The sequence below is a fragment of the Apis florea genome, unplaced genomic scaffold (genome assembly GCF_048593485.1).
Source record: "Apis florea isolate Af1SG1 unplaced genomic scaffold, ASM4859348v1 contig_2495_pilon, whole genome shotgun sequence".
NCBI lineage: Eukaryota > Metazoa > Arthropoda > Insecta > Hymenoptera > Apidae > Apis > Apis florea.
Window position 1 is genome coordinate 256,987 of NW_028256595.1, and position 19,009 is coordinate 275,995.

The 19,009-nt window shown below is 28.6% G+C and overlaps 3 protein-coding genes across 14 annotated transcripts in view; 1 reads left to right on the forward strand and 2 right to left on the reverse strand.

Moving 5' to 3' along the window:
• Nucleotides 1-9,142, reverse strand: part of LOC100872434 (trehalase) — a 22,519-nt gene extending 13,377 nt beyond the window's left edge. For 2 of the 5 annotated variants that reach the window (XM_086906851.1, XM_086906853.1), the window contains exons 1-2: nucleotides 8,753-9,142; nucleotides 5,688-5,811 (exon numbers count right to left, since the gene is read on the reverse strand). In XM_086906851.1, coding sequence (XP_086762977.1) covers nucleotides 5,688-5,809 — 122 coding nt within the window. In that variant the 5' untranslated portion in view covers nucleotides 5,810-5,811; nucleotides 8,753-9,142. Of the gene's footprint in view, nucleotides 1-1,518; nucleotides 1,781-3,548; nucleotides 3,565-5,687; nucleotides 5,812-8,752 lie in introns of those variants that run through there. The other 3 variants (XM_086906858.1, XM_086906852.1, XM_086906855.1) reach the window with 3 other exon arrangements.
• Nucleotides 8,833-15,041, reverse strand: LOC100872312 (histone lysine demethylase PHF8). 6 transcript variants are annotated; one of them, XM_012490961.3, is made up of 13 exons: nucleotides 14,876-15,041; nucleotides 14,411-14,496; nucleotides 14,034-14,312; nucleotides 13,800-13,941; nucleotides 13,249-13,698; nucleotides 12,981-13,182; nucleotides 12,124-12,893; nucleotides 12,006-12,053; nucleotides 11,571-11,746; nucleotides 11,284-11,486; nucleotides 10,902-10,949; nucleotides 10,433-10,616; nucleotides 8,833-10,331 (listed from the first exon to the last, which is right to left on the reverse strand). In XM_012490961.3, the coding sequence occupies exons 1-13, from the start codon at nucleotides 14,971-14,973 to the stop codon at nucleotides 10,252-10,254; spliced, it is 2,766 nt and encodes a 921-aa protein (XP_012346415.1). In that variant the 5' UTR covers nucleotides 14,974-15,041; the 3' UTR covers nucleotides 8,833-10,251. The 6 variants fall into 6 exon arrangements, with proteins under 6 accessions (XP_012346415.1, XP_031774558.1, XP_012346414.1 ...); XM_031918698.2 differs by having other exon boundaries at nucleotides 11,571-11,755; XM_012490960.3 differs by having other exon boundaries at nucleotides 11,571-11,779.
• Nucleotides 14,470-18,960, forward strand: LOC100872071 (polynucleotide 5'-hydroxyl-kinase NOL9). Of its 3 annotated transcripts, XM_003696899.4 has the most exons (9): nucleotides 14,470-14,538; nucleotides 15,184-15,270; nucleotides 15,339-15,421; nucleotides 15,547-15,749; nucleotides 15,920-17,550; nucleotides 17,624-17,823; nucleotides 17,954-18,004; nucleotides 18,084-18,271; nucleotides 18,363-18,960. In XM_003696899.4, the coding sequence occupies exons 3-9, from the start codon at nucleotides 15,348-15,350 to the stop codon at nucleotides 18,602-18,604; spliced, it is 2,589 nt and encodes an 862-aa protein (XP_003696947.3). In that variant the 5' UTR covers nucleotides 14,470-14,538; nucleotides 15,184-15,270; nucleotides 15,339-15,347; the 3' UTR covers nucleotides 18,605-18,960. The 3 variants fall into 3 exon arrangements, with proteins under 3 accessions (XP_003696947.3, XP_086762976.1, XP_012346417.2); XM_086906850.1 differs by lacking the exon at nucleotides 14,470-14,538 and having other exon boundaries at nucleotides 15,257-15,421; nucleotides 15,491-15,749; XM_012490963.2 differs by lacking the exons at nucleotides 14,470-14,538; nucleotides 15,184-15,270; nucleotides 15,339-15,421 and having other exon boundaries at nucleotides 15,496-15,749; nucleotides 15,843-17,550.
• Nucleotides 18,961-19,009: the final 49 nt, after the last annotated feature.

Here is a 19,009-nt window from a genome sequence, read left to right on the forward strand (position 1 = left end):
CAAGAGTTAAAATAACTGCTTGAAACTAAATGATCAAAGTTTCATCACAACCATAGTATCGTACAAAATGATATCGCCAATGAAATGCGTGAAATCGGTAAATCCAATATATGTATACTTGATAGTATGACCTTTTGAACTTGGCATCGAACTTGAACAACACATTGTATGTAGGAAAATCAGTGAATGTGTGCATGTGAATTAAATGATATAATGTTATAATAACAAAACTTTTTAAATAGACAGATTCAATGAAGAATATCATCGCATTATTCCTAACGAAAACAAATCATAAATCACTGAATAAGAATAAAAAATTGCAATTGAAGAATATCAAGAAAAAGGAAAAGGAATGAGATCCGCTGGGGATCGAGCCTCTTGGCCGATGACCAGTTGAACCAATAGTAAAACGTCTCGGAACCAACGCCTACCAATTCAGCCAATCGCAGATTAACTTTACCGAAGGCGCGTCATACGTATCCGCTTTTTCTGATCATTGAGAACCAAACATCATTGACTCTTGATGAAATGACGCATGATTGAATAAATTTTATAATCGTTCTTTTCAATATCTATATTTTTTTTAAACTTATTGTGAGATAAAAAAATTTTGATTTGTATTGTTTGATAAATTTATTTCATTACGCGATTATTTCATTTTTACTTTAATTAATTTTGCTTCTATTATAATTAAATATATGATGAAAGTATATCCTCATGGGGGAGTAGCTACAGAATAAATTCATAATATTATAACACAAAATCTAATAATACCATTAGGTCGACCCTCTAACTTACTTTGAAATCAATTTTGGCAACTGCTCAATTGTGACATTGCCATACTAACATTATAATCTAACATTACTTAAGACAATGCAAAATTTCATTTAAATCGATTTAAGCTATATAGATCGATTGGTCGATAAATGGATTTCGTTACTGAACGATTGTTAATTTTGTCGGAAAAAATTTAATCTTGTAATAATATTTCGACATGTCTCTATATTCATCAATATCATTTTTTTTTCTTCCTTTATTATCTATTCTATGAATTGCACACTACCAAAACGAAAAACATTTCAATGTGACCCGGAGGAAGGAGGGAGCAGTAAACGCGCGCAAAATGCGAAATACCAAATTCAAGGCTATCTTTCATTTTTATTTTCTATGCAAAAAGCAGATATATGCGTATTAATATTAAATTAGTATTAATTAATTATATAAAATATTTTTGTTCGTCTAAAGTCATTTATATAAATTTAAAAACAAATTTAATGTCAAACCTTTAAAATTTTTAAATTTTATCTTGTCTCGCGTATAAAATATACGTATGAAAGATTCGAAAAAAAAAAAAGAAAAAAAAATTATATAAGATTATCTAAAAAAAAAAAAAACTTTCATCCAATAAGAATCAAATATATAGCAGTAAACGTCAGAACACGTGTTTTCAAATGAATCAAGAAAACGCTATATGTAAAAGGTTAAAAGAGTGCATCTCTTTTACGTAAATAAACGTACCTTTAAATATTTTATTATTGAACCAGATGAAAAAGAAAGGAAAAATTATCACATAATAAACCCACTTGCATCCTCGACTAATCACTCTTGATATCAGAACAACGAATCACACAATTTTAGAGACGAAAGCACACGCGATACGAATGCGAATCAACGAAACAGTACGAATAAATATGTAAAAATATAGTTTGATGACGAAAATTAATCAGTTTATTGCAGAGAAACGAAAATGTACTCCCCGTTCCGCGTTGCGTATGTGACTGACCGAGAGTATCCAAGTCATTCCAAGCGAACCTCCATCGTTCAGACACTCTTTTGCTCACTCGTTCATTCTCTCTCTCTCTCTCTCTCTCTCTCTCTCTAACTCACTCATTTCGTTCCATCCTTTTCTTTTATTCGACGCTTGTATTTTGCTCTCTATCTTTCATATCTCTCTCTTTCTCACATTTGTTAAATCTTTCTTTTTTTTAAGAGACAAGTATCATTCGTATGTCTACAGTGTTTCAAATAAAAGCAACTATATAAATTTTCGTATAAATCATAATAATAAAATCATATATATTTATTGCAGAAAATGTAAAATGTTAAATAGATATGTTAGAAGGAAATAATTGAAACATTTCCTGGAAGAACTTTCTTTTTTTAATCTTTTCACTTACGTTTAAACTCGATCTAGTCTCATGAACAACCCGGTATGAACTGGTTTGTAACAACGTATGTGTGCATCGTGACGACTACCTAAGCATCGAATTTGCGCGAAGATCAGCGAAAACAACCGAAGACAAACACGTGTTCATGATGCGAATCATTCACTAATTTTATCTCAACCATAAATGAACAAAATTTTCATTGTTATTATTATAAGTTTATTCAATTAGTAAATATGTTATAGAAAACTACTTTGCCAACATATATTATTCAGATAAAATATTTCATTTTATTTATCGATATTTCATATTCGATTTTTTTCATTTATGTATATGAATCTAATGTAATCTATACGAGTTTTTTGCTTACGACATCTCATAATTTTTTTTTGATAGATTAAACAAATTTGCCAAATAAAGAGGCGATACATATGTAAGAATGATTAAAGTATTTTTGATAATGTTCATTTTTTTATATTTTTTTCTGAGATAAGAAGATAATTTTTTAAAAATCTAAACATGAATTGATAATTTTTACAAAAATTTAACATACGAAAACTACCGAATCGATACGGAAAGAATCGAATGTATCACGTGTCACTTACAAGTATATATTCTTTCATCGTTACAGAATAATTGATGCTTCTGAACACTCAGATTTTTTTTTAATAATCAATCTTATGATCTTATTGTCAATGTTCGAAATTTATTATTACTGAAAAATATCATAGAAGTGATTCATTTCTTACGAATATGATAATTCTACAAATAAATATTCGCAGAATTAAGATTGATGATCGGAGGCAAAGAGGAGTGATTAATTCATCATGAAATTGATATCATTGATATATTGCAGATATATATATATATATATATATATATATATATATATAAACGAATGCTTGATTAATATAATATAGAGAATAAAAATTGAGTATCTGTACTATCTATCTTTGATCTGTGAAAGAATGTAATATATCATAAATAAAATTTTATCGTTACCAATCTTTTTCATATTCAATTTCATCCTTTAACTTACAAAATTTACCTTAGTATAATCATTATATAAACATATGGTTGCTTCAACGAAGGAATATCTTTTAGTAATTCAACACGATAACAATGACGATCGATTTTTTCTCGCTAAAGGAATGTATGACTTAAAAAATCGATTCGTTTGCTTGTACTGTTATCTTTAAATTGGTGATAATGAATCATATAATAAATGAAAAGCGCTAAAATTATGATCAAAAATAACGTACATATAGTAATAAAAATAAATAAATACCTAGAAAGATATGTATTTTTAAGAATATTTGTTTCCAAAAAAAAAAAAAATAATAATTGCTCGTTCGTCGATAATGAAAAATATTATATACATACCGTTTGAAATGACCTCAGATTCTTTTTTAGCGTCCTTAACCTCGATACTATTTCATCGATGAAAAATTCGTAGAAATCGAAACACAATAAATAAAATAAACATCAATTTTAAATTATTTGCATTTTCATCGGTAAAAAGTTTTGTTTCAAAAGATTTGCACCATATAATTTTAAATCATAAACATATCATAAAGAAGAATCGCGTGAATGTTGAACATCACACTATTCCAATACACGTGACTTCTTGCTTATAAGTGTTAGATATCTCTTGTCAGCAAACTAATATTGTTAGAGGTTAGGTATCACTTTTAGTTTTCAGTTTCACAATTATTCCTTAACTCAGTTGAATTGATTAAACCATTGATTAGCGAAAATATGCATGAATAACGATGTTGTATTTAATAAAGAAGAAAGTTATTATCCGAAAAATTAAAATAATAACGAAATAATGAAATCATACTGCAATGTACCGTATACGGCACTGGCAACAAGGGAGCGCAACCTTCGAAATGTACAAACTACACGACATCCAATCGCTCACTGACGTACCAGCGTGAATCGAAAAAACTTTTATATACTTTTCTTATCGATACGTTTTGCCGATAATTATATATTACTTACCTGTTATAATAAATAATATTTTTTGTTATTTTTTTGACTTTTAGAATCTATTTTTAAAAATTATTTATAAAGTTATTATAACTATTTTAAAAAATATATATTTTTTTACTAATTTAATGAGATATATATATATATATATATATATATACTTGTTAATAAAAATGATTGTCACAAATTCATATGACGCGATACTTTATAAGTTAAAATAATAAAAATATATAAATGAATTACATATACATATATACATTTCTATATTCGTTTTTTGTTGTTGTAATTCAAGAAATAAAAAGTATCCAACAATGACAAATTTTACTAACGTTTTTTTAGTAATTATTCAATTGTTATGCAATTGAAATAGTCCACAGATTAAGAAAATTAAACTGAAACACAAAGAGTTTAAACAATTTAAACAAACTTATATATACAAGTTATCACCAAATGTTTTTATCACAATATAATTATAATTTTATCTATGTGATCTAGGTTCGTGTTCATTGTAAGACCAATACTTTTATGCAGTCAATTTCAGTCAATTTGTCTTATATATACGTGAATTCGTCTTTCATTATGAATACAGTAAATAATAGAAATGGAAATATTTAATATCAATTGATATAATAATTATTTTTCAAAGCAAAATACGATTTAAACATAAAAATTAATCGATGTATGATCATTGACATGTATATATATATAGCGATTAAAAAATAATTGAAAAATAATCAAATAATGATTTGATTATAATATGTTTTATACAGATACATGTAATAATAATAGTAATTAAAATATATTATTATTACTTAATTCAATATATCATTCATTATCATAATATGCAAATCTTACACATATTTGATTTGAAATTATCATGAATGTTTGTAACAATGTTTTTAGCGGCGAAATTTTTCCACGATTAAACGATTCGATCAATTGGTCGGGTCAACGAGAACGGAGAATTACTGGGGTCCCTAAGTACGTTGACACAATGTCCAGAGTTCTGTACATATATACATGCGTATACGTAATACTAAAATGTGATTCACTAGCGCCGGCGTTCAATTGATTTAAAATGCTGTAATAAGTTCTTATATGCGTGCATTGAACCTTGGACCACAAGATAAGCAAAGTTATTTTCTAACGTCCATTATCCATTAGTCTTTGAATAATTAATTTGCATTAAAGAGTCTGCATTGGACGTATAGAGAACCATTGACTCAATATATAAAAAAAAATATATTAAAAAAAAAAAGAAAAGAATACATGATAAATAATATGTAAGAAAAAAATAAAATAAACCTCTGAATAATTAAATTATATATAAAATTACATAAACAATTTAACAGAAAAATTATTTCGGTAATTAATTAATTTTTACTATATTTATATTATTGGAAGAATGTGATCGGGGGAAAAAAAAGAAAAGAAAATGTAATACTATAAAATGAATGAAAGATTAAATTTGATCGATGAAATTGATTAACAAATTTATTGTATATATTAACTACGATTTCACAGACTTACCGGGTCCGAATTTGATATTTATCATCGATTGATCTATAATGAAGACGCAGTTGGTAGCCTTGATGAGTGCGCTGCCCGCTGCAACTCAGGCAACGGCGAGCTCCTTGCCAAACAAACAGCATCACTAGACAATGAAACGAAGATTCCTCAACCTCTTTATTCCAACTTTCTAATCAATTGTATGCTACATATAAAGTACTGACTCGCGTGTGTATGATACAAACTTGAAATCGTATTACGAAATAAAAATAACATATTTTTTTTTCAATTTTTATATATTAAATTGTATGTATAATGGCATGTTTGATTATAACAATGTGCTGTACAATTACGAAGTAATTTGTCATTGCAATAATTGAATAGAATCTGATTAAACTTCAAATTAAAATGTTTCATTATACGATTTAAAATTTTTTTGAAAACTTTATCTTTGATTTGATTTTTTTTATTTTCCATATAAACTTAATCAGTAATATTATCATCTATTATAATCCAAAATTATAATAAGAATTTCAATTCAAAATTTATCCGTTATCACGATATGATCCTTTTATAACTTTTTAAATAAATACATATATGTTTCTAAATGAAATAATTTGTCGCAAAACGATATTTCATCAAATTTGTACAAATGCATGCAAATGACGTATATCGAGTAATTTACAATAATAATTAATAGTTAATAAAAATAATAATAATTAATATTATTGTTATAGTTAATGAAAAAAATATAAAAAACAATATTTTACTTATAAATCTTTTTGTTCCATTTATATTCAAATTTGTTTTATCACAATCTTACATTTGTTACTATATAAATGTTATAATTAATAGTTTTGTCTACTATAAATAAGAAATGTATGTGAAATATTATATATAAAAGTTTTTATCATTTATATATATCAAATATATATATTTATATATATCATTTATATATAAAATTACAATAAACGTATAAAACATAAGTACAATGATATTAATATTATACTTGAAATAAAATTTTCAGAAATGAAATGTAACATAGACTTAACACTATGAAATTTCATGTTTCACCATTATAAAAATATATCACAATGATAATAAAACTGAATATCGATTTTGAATATTTTTTAAACATCGAAAAAAATTTTTGTTGTATATTTTACAATCTATATTAATAGCTATCACTAAATATTAATGCAATCAATAAAAAAATTGTTCATTAATATTATTTTTTGTAAAAAAAAAATTTAAAAGTAATTAATATTAAAACTAAGACTAAATATAGACTATACTTATATTGGATGCATTTTCTAACGAAATAACATTCTTATTAAAAAAAAAAACAAATAATTATGAGAATTAATATATTACGCATCTATTTTAATCGATGACTGAGAATAAATAAATCGCAGAATATAAGCATAAACAACATTGTAAAATTGCTGCAACAATGATAAAATTCAAATTTTTTAATTTTTGATATAGAAAAATTATTGTTTGTATTTCTTCCCAATGGAATTCTATAAGCAAATTTCCAATTTGATATTTTAAATCATAATTTTATGTTTTTGCTTTCATTGTTGCAGTAAATATGCGATATAGATATTACATTTATGTTGCAAAGAATACATGTATAATAAAATTGACAAAATACGCATGTTTTTCGGATGAAAATATATATATGTATATATGTGCAAGCATATAAATCTATAATTGAGCTGAATTGAACTGAAAAAAATATAATTTATAGCAATTTAATGAGTCTTAGTTTACAAAAGTATTTTTTTTTTTTCTTTCATCTCATTATAATTTTTTTACGTAATTCACATAAAATAAATATGACAGTTAAATACAATCTTATAATCTTATATAAAAATATTGAAAGTTTTTTAGAATTATAAATAATTAATAAATAATTATTAAATAAATATATATAATTTAGAATAAAATTTAAAAAATTTATAAGTTGTTGATATCATTGATTAACCTGATGCCACTTAACCTGATATATAGAACGAAAAGTTTACGATATTTTTAAATTATATACCATTATATATAATATATATATTGAAACAATATATGTAAGTACAATTTTTCTTTTCTTCGGTACTTTCCATTTATAATTTTGTTTAAATTAGTGAGTTTTCCCAAATGATTATTACTGGTTAACCTGATTTTTGACTGCTTTGTACTCCTACCTTAAACAGGCAATAAGAAGTTTAAGTATAAATGTTATTTTAACTTATGAATTATAAAAATTTTTATATTTTGGAAAGTGATACATTACTTTCACACACAATATATAATTTTATTCTGTTTTGATATTAGACATGATATCATGTGACACGAAGATGCATTGCATGTTAGAACTATGTTAATATTTCGATTAGTATATGTATATGTATTTACGTAAACTACAATATGTTATTTTAATTGATTTTCCGGATATTACATATCTTCTTTTAGAAGAAAATATTCATTATAAATTTATATGTGATTCAATATGTTTATTGATAGTATTTTACATGACAAATGAGAAATCATTATCTCAAATTTGAAAAATGATATTTTCATACGTATGCCAATCATTAATATTATAATCATTTTATTTAATATAGCAATTATACGCAATATAGTTTGGATTTAATTTTGAACTAAGAGAAGAAATGATGAATCCTCGTGATGAATCTATTTTAAGTTCAAAATAATATGTATGTAGAAATATTATTGCAAAAGCGGAAGTCTCTCTATAAATTATTCGTCAATAGTTTATATATACATTTCAAAAATATAATTTTATCGTCAATTCTTTCAAATAAAATATTATTATTAAAGTACGAAGAAAGGAAAATTTAAAACCTCCATTTTTTATTTTATAACATTTAAATTTTTTCTGAATTAAAAGTTTCATATGTTTATTTCAAAATAATTATTTTTAAATCAAAGATCTGAATGAATGGAAAAGCAAAATAAAAATATTATCGTAGTAAAAGTATTACTCGTATTAAATTTTCTACACATAGCAGTACAAAATATATATTTTCTTAATTTGACCATTTAAAAATACATACGATTTTACTTACCTTGTGAACGTGTGAAATACACGATAATGTCTTGAATGTTCCACGCGGTCGAAAGAAAGCAGTTTAAGTCCTAAGCGGTATTATTGTATATCACAATTTATTTTTTACTATTAATTCACTGTTCCACGATCGCTTCACGATTCATACACTATCGAAAACGCCATAAATTCTGAAATATTTTTTGTAGAAAAAGACACAAGAATTTGATACTGATTCGAACACAGATGTTGAACACGGTGAAATTGTTAAAATGTATATACACTTGTACATATTATTAATAACGACACAGCGAATGGACGGTCAATAAACGTTCTCGCGAGAACCTGTCAGATCAACATGAAATTTTACAAAACGATCAACACTAATCGAGGTACCATTGAATACTGCCAAGTATAGACAATCGCACGCATGCGCTCACATTCCTTTGCATTCTAAATTCAGCGGGAAATATGAAGTATCTTTTAACAGTTCAACTCATACATCGCAACTATATATAAAAGTTACAACGAATACATACTGCATGAATGTAAGTATGAAAACTATATAATTTAATTAATGGTATCTTACAATTAACAATTATATAAATCAACGATTAAGTGAAAAATTGTATCATTGATATTTGCCAATGAAAGCGATAATAAACAGAGCAATTAAACAGCAACAATACATGCATACCATATGCATGCGTGCGCACGCGCAATGTTTGTATTTCTTGACATATGTATATCATTGATTAGAGATTGTATATCATGTATTAAGAGATATACAAAAGGATTACACGTTTTATCGAAATGATAATAAATCACACTATAAAATACGTTAAACTTTTCTTTAGATGTATAAAATTTAGTTATTTGAATAAGTTATTAAATATTATCGTATATATCAAAATGAATATAATTTGGTATCAACTGAAAATAGTGATAAGTACAAGATGTAAAAGTAACGAAAAGCACATGATCAAAATGAAAATTTTAAATAAATTTATACAAAATATTATCCCATCTTTTTTGTTATCATGCAGCTATTATGCTGTATAAAATTTGTTACAGTTATTAAATAGTTAATTGAAAAAGATATAATATGCTACAGCCTCTTTACACTCGTATGGATCGATAATCTTATTCTTTTTTGAATTGTTAACGAATATAGTTTTAAAATAAAATCATCGTACATATAGAAGGAGCTTCTGCAAGCGTTCACTATAACATAATTTCTTGCCGAAGTAGTCAAGTATCAAAACATACAGTATATATTATAATATACGACGTCTTAAAATCAAATAGTACGATAATAAATATAAATATTTCGTTAAAAAAACGATCGCAATTTTAAAAACTAGATTCTTAAGACAAATATTAGATATACTACCTTAATGATTTCAACATATTTACATAGCAATGTACACCTATTACATTTTTTTTGTACACAAATGGAGAGAGTGATGTGATGTATGTATAGCTCATTGCGTTTTTGATTTTTTTTACTAGTTGTTCTATCTAATGCATCATTTTGTGAAGTTTCAAAATTTTTCCTAAGCGTTGTTTAGCCGTTTTCATCCCTTTCTTTGGTTTTCGTTCTGAAAATGTAGATTAATATTTTGAAAATTGATTATAAAAAATTTCGATAAAATGAAAAATATGCAAAGAAAGAAAAAATAAACTCAGAATTATATATTACCAACTGGAACCGGGGCTGCTAGTTTTGCTTTTACATCTTTAAGCCTATTGGGGCTAGTTAATATTGAACCGAATCCGATGCTTGTTTTTACAGTATTTTCTGAAGTTGTAGTTGATGTACCAGTTGTCGATGTTACGGATGGATTTTTTTGCTTCTTTTTATTATATGTCCGCTTGGTTGTGCTCTATTATTTTATATGCAATAAATTAATTTTATTTTAATTATTGTTCAATAAAACAAAGAAAGATATGACAATCGTAAGAAATTTATTGTTAATAAAATTAATACTAATTTATAAATAATTGTGTACCAAGAAGTTAAAAATTAAAATGTAAACAAAAATTTATTTATTTTTATAATTTTATATACGACGAAACACAAATATGAATCGAATGGTTATCAAAATACAATCATAAATATACATGCAACATACGTTATGAAACGAATAGTGAAACCGTAATATGCCTACCAATTTCTTCTTGGAGCCCTTATCCATGTTGTTATCCAGATAATCGTCCTATACGATATGAGTATGCAAGAAAGAAATAATTATGAAAATGCATATGAATGTAAATATAGAATATATAGTGTAATAAATGAGTTAATTTGTGTTATAAAAACAAATCTATATTATATGATATGAGTGTAATAAGTATAAATAAGTTAAGAATAAATTTAATTGTCAATTAATATAATAATCAATATTATGATGATGATGATGATGATGATGATGATGATAATGATAATCAAAAACAACGAAAAGAATAAAAACACCGACAACAACAATAATAACAATAACAATAATAATAATAAAAAGAAAATGAAAAAACAAAAAAGAAATTTGTATATACCGATTGTTTCGCGCGTTTTGCTGCTGCTGCTTCGAGTCCTTTTTCAACAGATGTTTTCTTGACACCCTCTCGAGCCGGACGATTCGTCTTTGGCAGGAGAGGTCCCACTCTGGCTTTTGGATTCCATGCTTCGTCTATTTGACTTTTCGCTTTTGGTTTAAAGAGAGAATCTTCGTCATCCGAAGCGTCAAGGGACGGGTAAACTACATCGAAAAATATATGATAATTATTATTAAATGTAATTTCATTCAAATAAAAAAAAATAATATTTTTATGGTTTTACATACTAAAATCATCGTCCTGGTGAACTTTATCGATATTTTCTATCGATTGATCGTCGTCTTCATCAGGTTGCACTTTAGTGATTTTTGTAGATTTCGATGTACTGTTCGATGTAGTTGAATAGCATTGTTCGCTGAAGGACAACATCCCAGCGATTGCTTCTCGAGTAGATGGAGATGCCCTACCAGAACTGGTTGTTTTCAATTTATAAATACTAAGACACCAAAAACATAAAACGTAACAATACTATACTATTGAAAAGTATAATAAAAATACGTGCATGCCCAAATCATATATAAATTATATGTTTCTTAATATGTTTATTTAATATTAAAAAAAAGAGGGAGAACGAATTGACAGGCAAATTAATAATAAAGAGATATTAAACATGCTTTATCAAATAAATTTTTCAAAGATGTCAACGTTTAATATCATCTTACCCAGTAGGTGGTGGTATAGGTTGATTGTACTGTGATATCATCGTTGTCCTATAATCAAGGAATATTATAAGGGATGAAATTATTACAATTTATTGAATAATTAATCATGTTAACTTACGTTACATCTAATCTTTGAGCACCATTTCCCAAAGTATAAGCCGAGGCTTTCAATAATTCTTCAATACCGTTTTTTGGTACATCATTTAAGACATCAACATCTCCATCATAGTCGCGTTTTAACCGTTTTTGCGTATTAATTCTGGGTGCCCTTTTTCGTTTCGGTGATTCATCGATAGTGAATCGACCATAATCACTTTCATTGCTACCATCATGAAAATCGTATATGGAAGTTTGCTTCCAAGTTAATTCTTTCGGTGTTCCAAGATGATGATCAGAGGTAAACTCATTATACGTATTTATGTCATCGTGTGTACTACGTACGACTTCGTTATTGCCAAGTTTAAATCTAATTACAGTTGGACTCTGTTTTCCTTGTTTTGACGATCGTTTATTACTAATGGAAGACGTATTTTTTTCCTCCAACGTTGCATTTTGAGTTTTGACATATGGATACATTATAGGTTTCGGTAGAGTTAATTTTAACGGTGGTCTACCCGATGAGGGTGATTCCGAGATCGTAGAACTCGTTTTGTTCGTCTCTTTTAATGTTGCTTTGAAGGGATTATCAGCCATTTTATCGGCAACATCATAATCTACGAAATCTTTGTTTAATGGTTTTTTTTTCTTGCGTTTACTCTCTCGCTCTGGTTTCGGAGGATTTAACGACATTAAGTATCGTTCCGCATGTCGTATTTCTTTACTAAAATCTTTTAGTAATTTTTGACTATTTATTGTTTCCGGTATTTGACCCCTGCTAATCATATTATACTGAAATAGAAATTAAATACATTCTGATATCTATCTAAATAAAATATCTATCATAGAATGATTTTTCCAGAAAGAAAATAAACATACATCTTTATCTGTGTTCCATTGTTTCAGAATGCTGAGTAATGCTTTAACACCCTGTAAGAGATATGTGGGACATTTCTTTCCCTCGTTATTTAATTCTTTCAATTCTTTCAGTAACTTTTTTGCTGCAAACCAATTGATTGTCTCAAAACCAGGATATTGAAATTTGGCAGGAGTCTTCATCTTTTTTTCTAATTCATATATTCTATAGAATTATGTTATGATGATTAAAATGGTCATTATTAATTGCATTTGCATATATAATACTTACTGTATTTGCGTTGGAATGTTAAGACTATGTACAAAGTTTCCACCAAAAACTAAAGAATCGATAGGTGTTAACACTGCGTGTATCCATCCCGTTGGAATCATCATGGTTTGACCTTGTTTTAAAACGCATTTGTAACACGCATCAGCTTGGTCTCCAAAAAAAGTTTCGCTCTGCGTTGAGCTACACATCCAATGTTGATATAATTGTAAATTTGCGGGAGTAGGCCTGATTAAATAAAACACTTTTTCTCCACGTAGCACGTGATACCACACAGATGTGCCACCAAAATCGATATGGAAATCTGTGAAACTGTCTTTGACCCCCATTAGGCAATATTTTTGTACTTCCGGACGTTTTATGTCACTATCCTCGGGCCAATCGCGTGGCCAAACGGAATTAACCCAGTCGAGTTTACGCGCGATGTATGGTGCCTCGACCATTGGAGAAAGACTGCAACGTTTATTTGTCAATTTATATATTATATTTATATACATATACTTCTTAGAAACATTTAAAGCCAATATGTGGCAAGGCAATTAATATTGGTATACCCAGTGTTTGTAAATTCAAGACTAATCACATTAAGAACCCTTGTTCGGCAAGGGGAATTGTAATATTCAACAAAGTCTCTTAATTTCATTCTGATATTATTTTGTCTTGTAACATCGATCACATCCATGTCTCGATCTCCACCTGAGAAGAAAAAAAATTTCATTCGATGCAATATTTTTATTATGTGAAAATAATAATATAATATTAATACTAATATCACAAAGAATCAATACCTATACAACTTTCTATATCGTAAACACTGAAGTTTGGAGGTGGAACGGTCATGTCAAGTCCATCTTTTCCGTCTATTATAATGGGACTCTCAAAGCCATTAGTTTGCAAATGTTGAAGAGTCAATTGCTGTCCTCTAACATGCTTAACAACTTCATCAGCTTTTGGAAAATGTCTGGATTTTAATTCTCTTATAAAAACTGGTGTGCCAGTTTGTACTGGTTTTGTATCCGCATCAGGTTCAGAATAATCGTGTCTATGCCAATTTAATCTTACTTTCACTAAAGTACAATCATTGTTAAAATGATAGGAAATTTATTACTTATCAAAGAATACAATGAAAACAACAAAAAAAAAAATATAATTTCTATATACTCACTAATCGATGGCCCGCACATTGCTTCACAACGCGGACAATGATATTTGTCAAGATCTATCGACATATATTCCTTTATGGATACACATCTATAAATCAAAAAATATATAAATTACTTTTAAACGATATTGGTAAGATTTTTCTTATATAATATAAAATATATATAAAAAGATTACAATTTTTATATATATTTTTACTTTTGTATCGAAAGATATCGCATCGTTCGGATAGGTTATGTAAGTATCAACAAAACTTGTCTCTGTAAAGCTATGTCGTAATTATTATTTTCATACAAAAAGTTAAGGGGAAAGAGAATTAAGAAAAAAATAATTAAATTACTTGAAAATTTTTTGCAGAATAGAAACCAAAATCTATGTTTACGTGTGTTTATATTTAATTTTACAAAACATAATCTTGTCACAGTATTTAGATCGTTGTTTTTAATTGTCACAATTTCTGGACGCTTACCCTCCATGATACCATTCTTTACAAACGTCACATTGTATCATAAATTGTTCGAAATCGTAAGAACGACCGCATAAACAATACGTAACTGGTAACTCCATTTTATGTGAATATTAATGCTAAATACTGCCGCGACTTCGTATCGTTAACATTGGATGGTAACTATAGTAGCCGTGATGCGTCGCTGAGGTGCCGCTCCGTCATCCTTTTTTAAACGTACTATTAAAGAAGCGTTTTCATTTTTTTCCTATAGAGATTCAATGAAAAATCAACCTTAAACTAGAAGCTAGTGTTTGGTATTTATTTTACAGATACATATAGATGCTTATGCACGAACATTTATAAACGGAGTCTTCCTTTAAAAACGAACCGTAATATTAGTTTATAAGAGATATAAGGTTAGTTTTCGGAAATGCGTCCTATAAAGATCTAAACTTTTTTCTTTATATACATCCGAATTTTATAGAACGTAAAAATGAAAGTAACACAAGCGAAAAAGTTAAGAATATCACAATTCAAAAATTCACAAGTTACAAGGAAAACCAAAGCGTAAGTAAATATCGAACTATTAGAATGCTTCTTAATAATTTTATCTGATGTAATTAAAATGTTGATTAGATTGCATCACAACGCAATATTGTTTTGACGAAAAAAATTGTAATTTTTTAATTTAGAAAATTGCCGCAATATAAAGTGCAAAACAAGTTAATCCAAGGAGAAAGAGTATCCTATTCGAATATGAATCCTTCTTTCAAAAGAAATAAAAATTATCAGAACAGTTCGTTAGTGGAAAGTTCATTAAGTAATAAACAATTAGTTTTGCAACGTAATTTGAAACGAAGAAAGAAAAAATATGCTAATATGAAAGGAACACAACGTAAGAAATTTATGCATTCTTTAATTATTGAACTATTTGAAATCGCGTGACTTGTGTTTGTACATCGGTGTAAACACCGCACGATATTTGCAGGTTGAAGATAAAATATGGTATAATACCTTTATTCAAGTAAAGAACACCATTATGGAAAGGGATTGCTTACATTTCAGATTCTATGGATCTTTCCTTAGAGTCGTGCGATGACTCTTCTGAAGCCAGGGATAGAAGTGACAAACGGTATCGCGACATTTTAGAACAAAGAAATATAGGTTTACCTGTAATAGTTGAAACACTGTCAGAAAATTTATCTTCGTTAAGCATACCTGAAGTATTTAAAGAGAGCGAACAATTGATAATGGGAGATGATATTTTTGATAATAATCCATCATGTATGGTGAACGATTTCAAAAAGGATGAAGCTTGTGTAGTTGTTGCCGAATCATTAAATCCAAATGATAATTTATACAATCGAGGAAACGATATTAAAATTATGTCATTATCCAAGAATAATCGTAAACCACGTGTAGATAAGAAAAAATCGCGAAATAGTAATTCAAATATTTCTGTTAGTCCGGAAAAGGCTAGTCCAGAAATGACTAGTCCAGAAAAACAATTAATAGTTTCCACCGAAGAGACTGAAAAATCATTCGATAGGTGCGAAGAAAATAATAGTTTCGATGATATAAGTGGAAGGAACGATACGTTCGAAGCGAGAACATTGAATAAAAATGATATTCCGTCTGTTGGACAACAACCAGTACGGTTTTATTGCGTTAAGAATAAAGTAGTCGCAGTGATGTCGAGAAGGGCACGATTTTGTTTTACCGGAAAATTGGTTGTAAAAGTAATATATGGAGCGATAGAAGTTTACGGATTTTTTATTACCACGAAGGACGATCCGATCGATATCTATTCACCAAGAGGATACAGTAACGTATCGATCGAAGTAACCGAAAAATCCGTGGAAAATGTCGAATCGGATATATGGACGTCTCTATCCACCGAAGGTATCGATCGAAATCAAAAGAACAAATTGGTCGACGAGATCGAGCAAATTCAACCTGGCATGGCTGTTCTTTTGTTATCCAACTTGGATAACAAATTGACTAGATTTTTACACGTTTTCTATCCATTTAGGCTGTTTCCAAAAATAAAGAACACACAACATTACTCTTGGGCCGATCCAAAAAGAGCCGAAACGATATTGCAATCGAATCTTTATATCGATAATTCCACGTGTAAGGAATTAATTATCGATCCGCGTATCGCGCAAGAAGTTAGCGAGAAAATGTTGAATTGTTGGCGTTCGAACGAATGGTCGTGCACTTTAATTGCCGGCGGGAAAGGTGTCGGTAAATCTACTACGACGCGTTATTTGATAAACAGCCTATTACCCGCCTCAAAAATGGTGATTCTTATGGACGTTGATCCAGGCCAAACGGAATGTACACCAGCCGGATGTATATCGTACAGTTTAATCGAGCAACCTTTAATGGGACCAAATTTTACGCATTTAACGAGTCCAGTTTTCCAATTGTATATCGGCGATGTGAACGTGTCACGTTGCATCACACGATATATCGAGGCTGTCAAAATGTTATTCGATAAATTGTTAAATTGTCCAAACTTGTCGCGTCTACCAATCGTGATAAACACGATGGGTTTCTCGCAAGGCATTGGTTGGGATATCATCATGTTTACAATTAAATTGATCCGACCTTCCTTCGTGATACAAATTATGTCCGAAAAGCCAAAGAACAATTATATCGGATACTTGAGCAAGCAAGTAGTAAATCGACAGGTATTCGATATCTATCTTAACGATTTGTATATTCGAATAATTTCGCAAAGACGGAAAAGTCTATTCTTTGTAGGAATTATCATGGACGACATGGAGCACGAACGTTGTCGCTTGGAATCAACCGTGCGATCACGAGTTATTCGTGGTACGTTCGCACGCGGAACGTAAACCTGGCCCAGGATACGAAACGTGGAACATGGAACCGTATCAGCAACGAGAACTCGTTATGATATCTTATCTCAGTGAAATTGTACAAAACTCTTCGAATTCTACGTAAGATTTGTGAAAAATGAAATTTAATATTGATATTGAGGTTATACGATATTGATTGATATTGATTATCATGTAACAATATTGTAGAAAGCACATTTTAATAATAACAATATTGTATTATTTTCTTTAGAACACGTTACGACGCTTTATCGTTGAGCATCAACAAAGTTGTGCCATATGTGTTAGTATTTTCTCCTCGTATACATGGAAGAGATCGTCTTCTAAATCATTCTAATATAGGGAAATCTTCTTACTTGCAGAACATCTTTTGCATCGTTGTTCATTGCAATTCCGCGGCCATCTACGTCTTCGTCGCACGTGTTAAACATAGTGAATGGCAATATAGTAGCATTGTGCGGAATCGATATGAACAACAACGAATGGCAAGAGGCTGGATCTGGCCCACATGTATTAAACAGATCGCCTCTTTGCGCCTGTTACGGATTCGGTAAGCATTTCGGTGCAATATACAATTTTTCTTTCCCTTTTTTACCGACCGATAATTTGAAATTTACACGTACAATTGGTTTCAAACGCAGGTATCGTTAGAGGGGTTGACATGGAGCGGAAAGAGATATTTATAAACACACCGTTACCAGTCTCCATAATGCGGTATGTGAATTGTTTGATGGGATGTATACCTGTTCCTATTACGCTATTACAAATTAATCAACACAGAAACGTACCTTATACCGGTGGAAATGACGTTTTACCAATGAGTCGAGAGCATCGCAGGGGATACTTCCGTATGAAATATCAAAATGTGCAAAATAACGTTTAGAACGATATGCTTTTTAAAATTTTTATCATTATCATAAATTTTACACATCGATATTCCTTTCTGTTACTTACTTCGAAATTAAACTTATAAATATAGGGGTTTTTTTTTTTTTTTTTTTTTTTTTTTTATACCATTACTTATAAGAAGAAGAACAACAAATGTACAAAAATATACTATTATGATATTTTTGAACCGTGAAAAATATTTCGTATATACGATATGCGAAAGGAAACTACGCAGAAAGTTGGAATAGAAAATTGGTATTGGAGAAACAGTTTGAAATGTAAAGAAAACTTGTTTGTTTGTTTCGTTTCGATTTGTCTGTAACAATGTTGAAAATAAATGGTTAAAAGGAAGAGAAGAAGGGAAAAAGGAGGGAGGGGAGGGATAAAAGAGAAAAAAGAA

What these genes read in the sequence shown, in the direction of transcription:
- LOC100872312 (XM_012490960.3), bottom strand. Translation starts at nt 14,973, where the DNA reads ATGGAGTTACCAGTTACGTATTGTTTATGCGGTCGTTCTTACGATTTC. An exon ending in CCTATACCACCACCTACTGG is followed by an intron (nt 11,780 to 12,005) that starts GTAAGATGATAT and finishes TTGGTGTCTTAG; the next exon opens with TATTTATAAATTGAAAACAA. An exon ending in AGGGCTCCAAGAAGAAATTG is followed by an intron (nt 10,617 to 10,901) that starts GTAGGCATATTA and finishes ATAAAATAATAG; the next exon opens with AGCACAACCAAGCGGACATA.
- LOC100872071 (XM_003696899.4), top strand. Translation starts at nt 15,348, where the DNA reads ATGAAAGTAACACAAGCGAAAAAGTTAAGAATATCACAATTCAAAAAT. An exon ending in GTTACAAGGAAAACCAAAGC is followed by an intron (nt 15,422 to 15,546) that starts GTAAGTAAATAT and finishes TTTTTAATTTAG; the next exon opens with AAAATTGCCGCAATATAAAG. An exon ending in AGCAAGTAGTAAATCGACAG is followed by an intron (nt 17,551 to 17,623) that starts GTATTCGATATC and finishes TATTCTTTGTAG; the next exon opens with GAATTATCATGGACGACATG.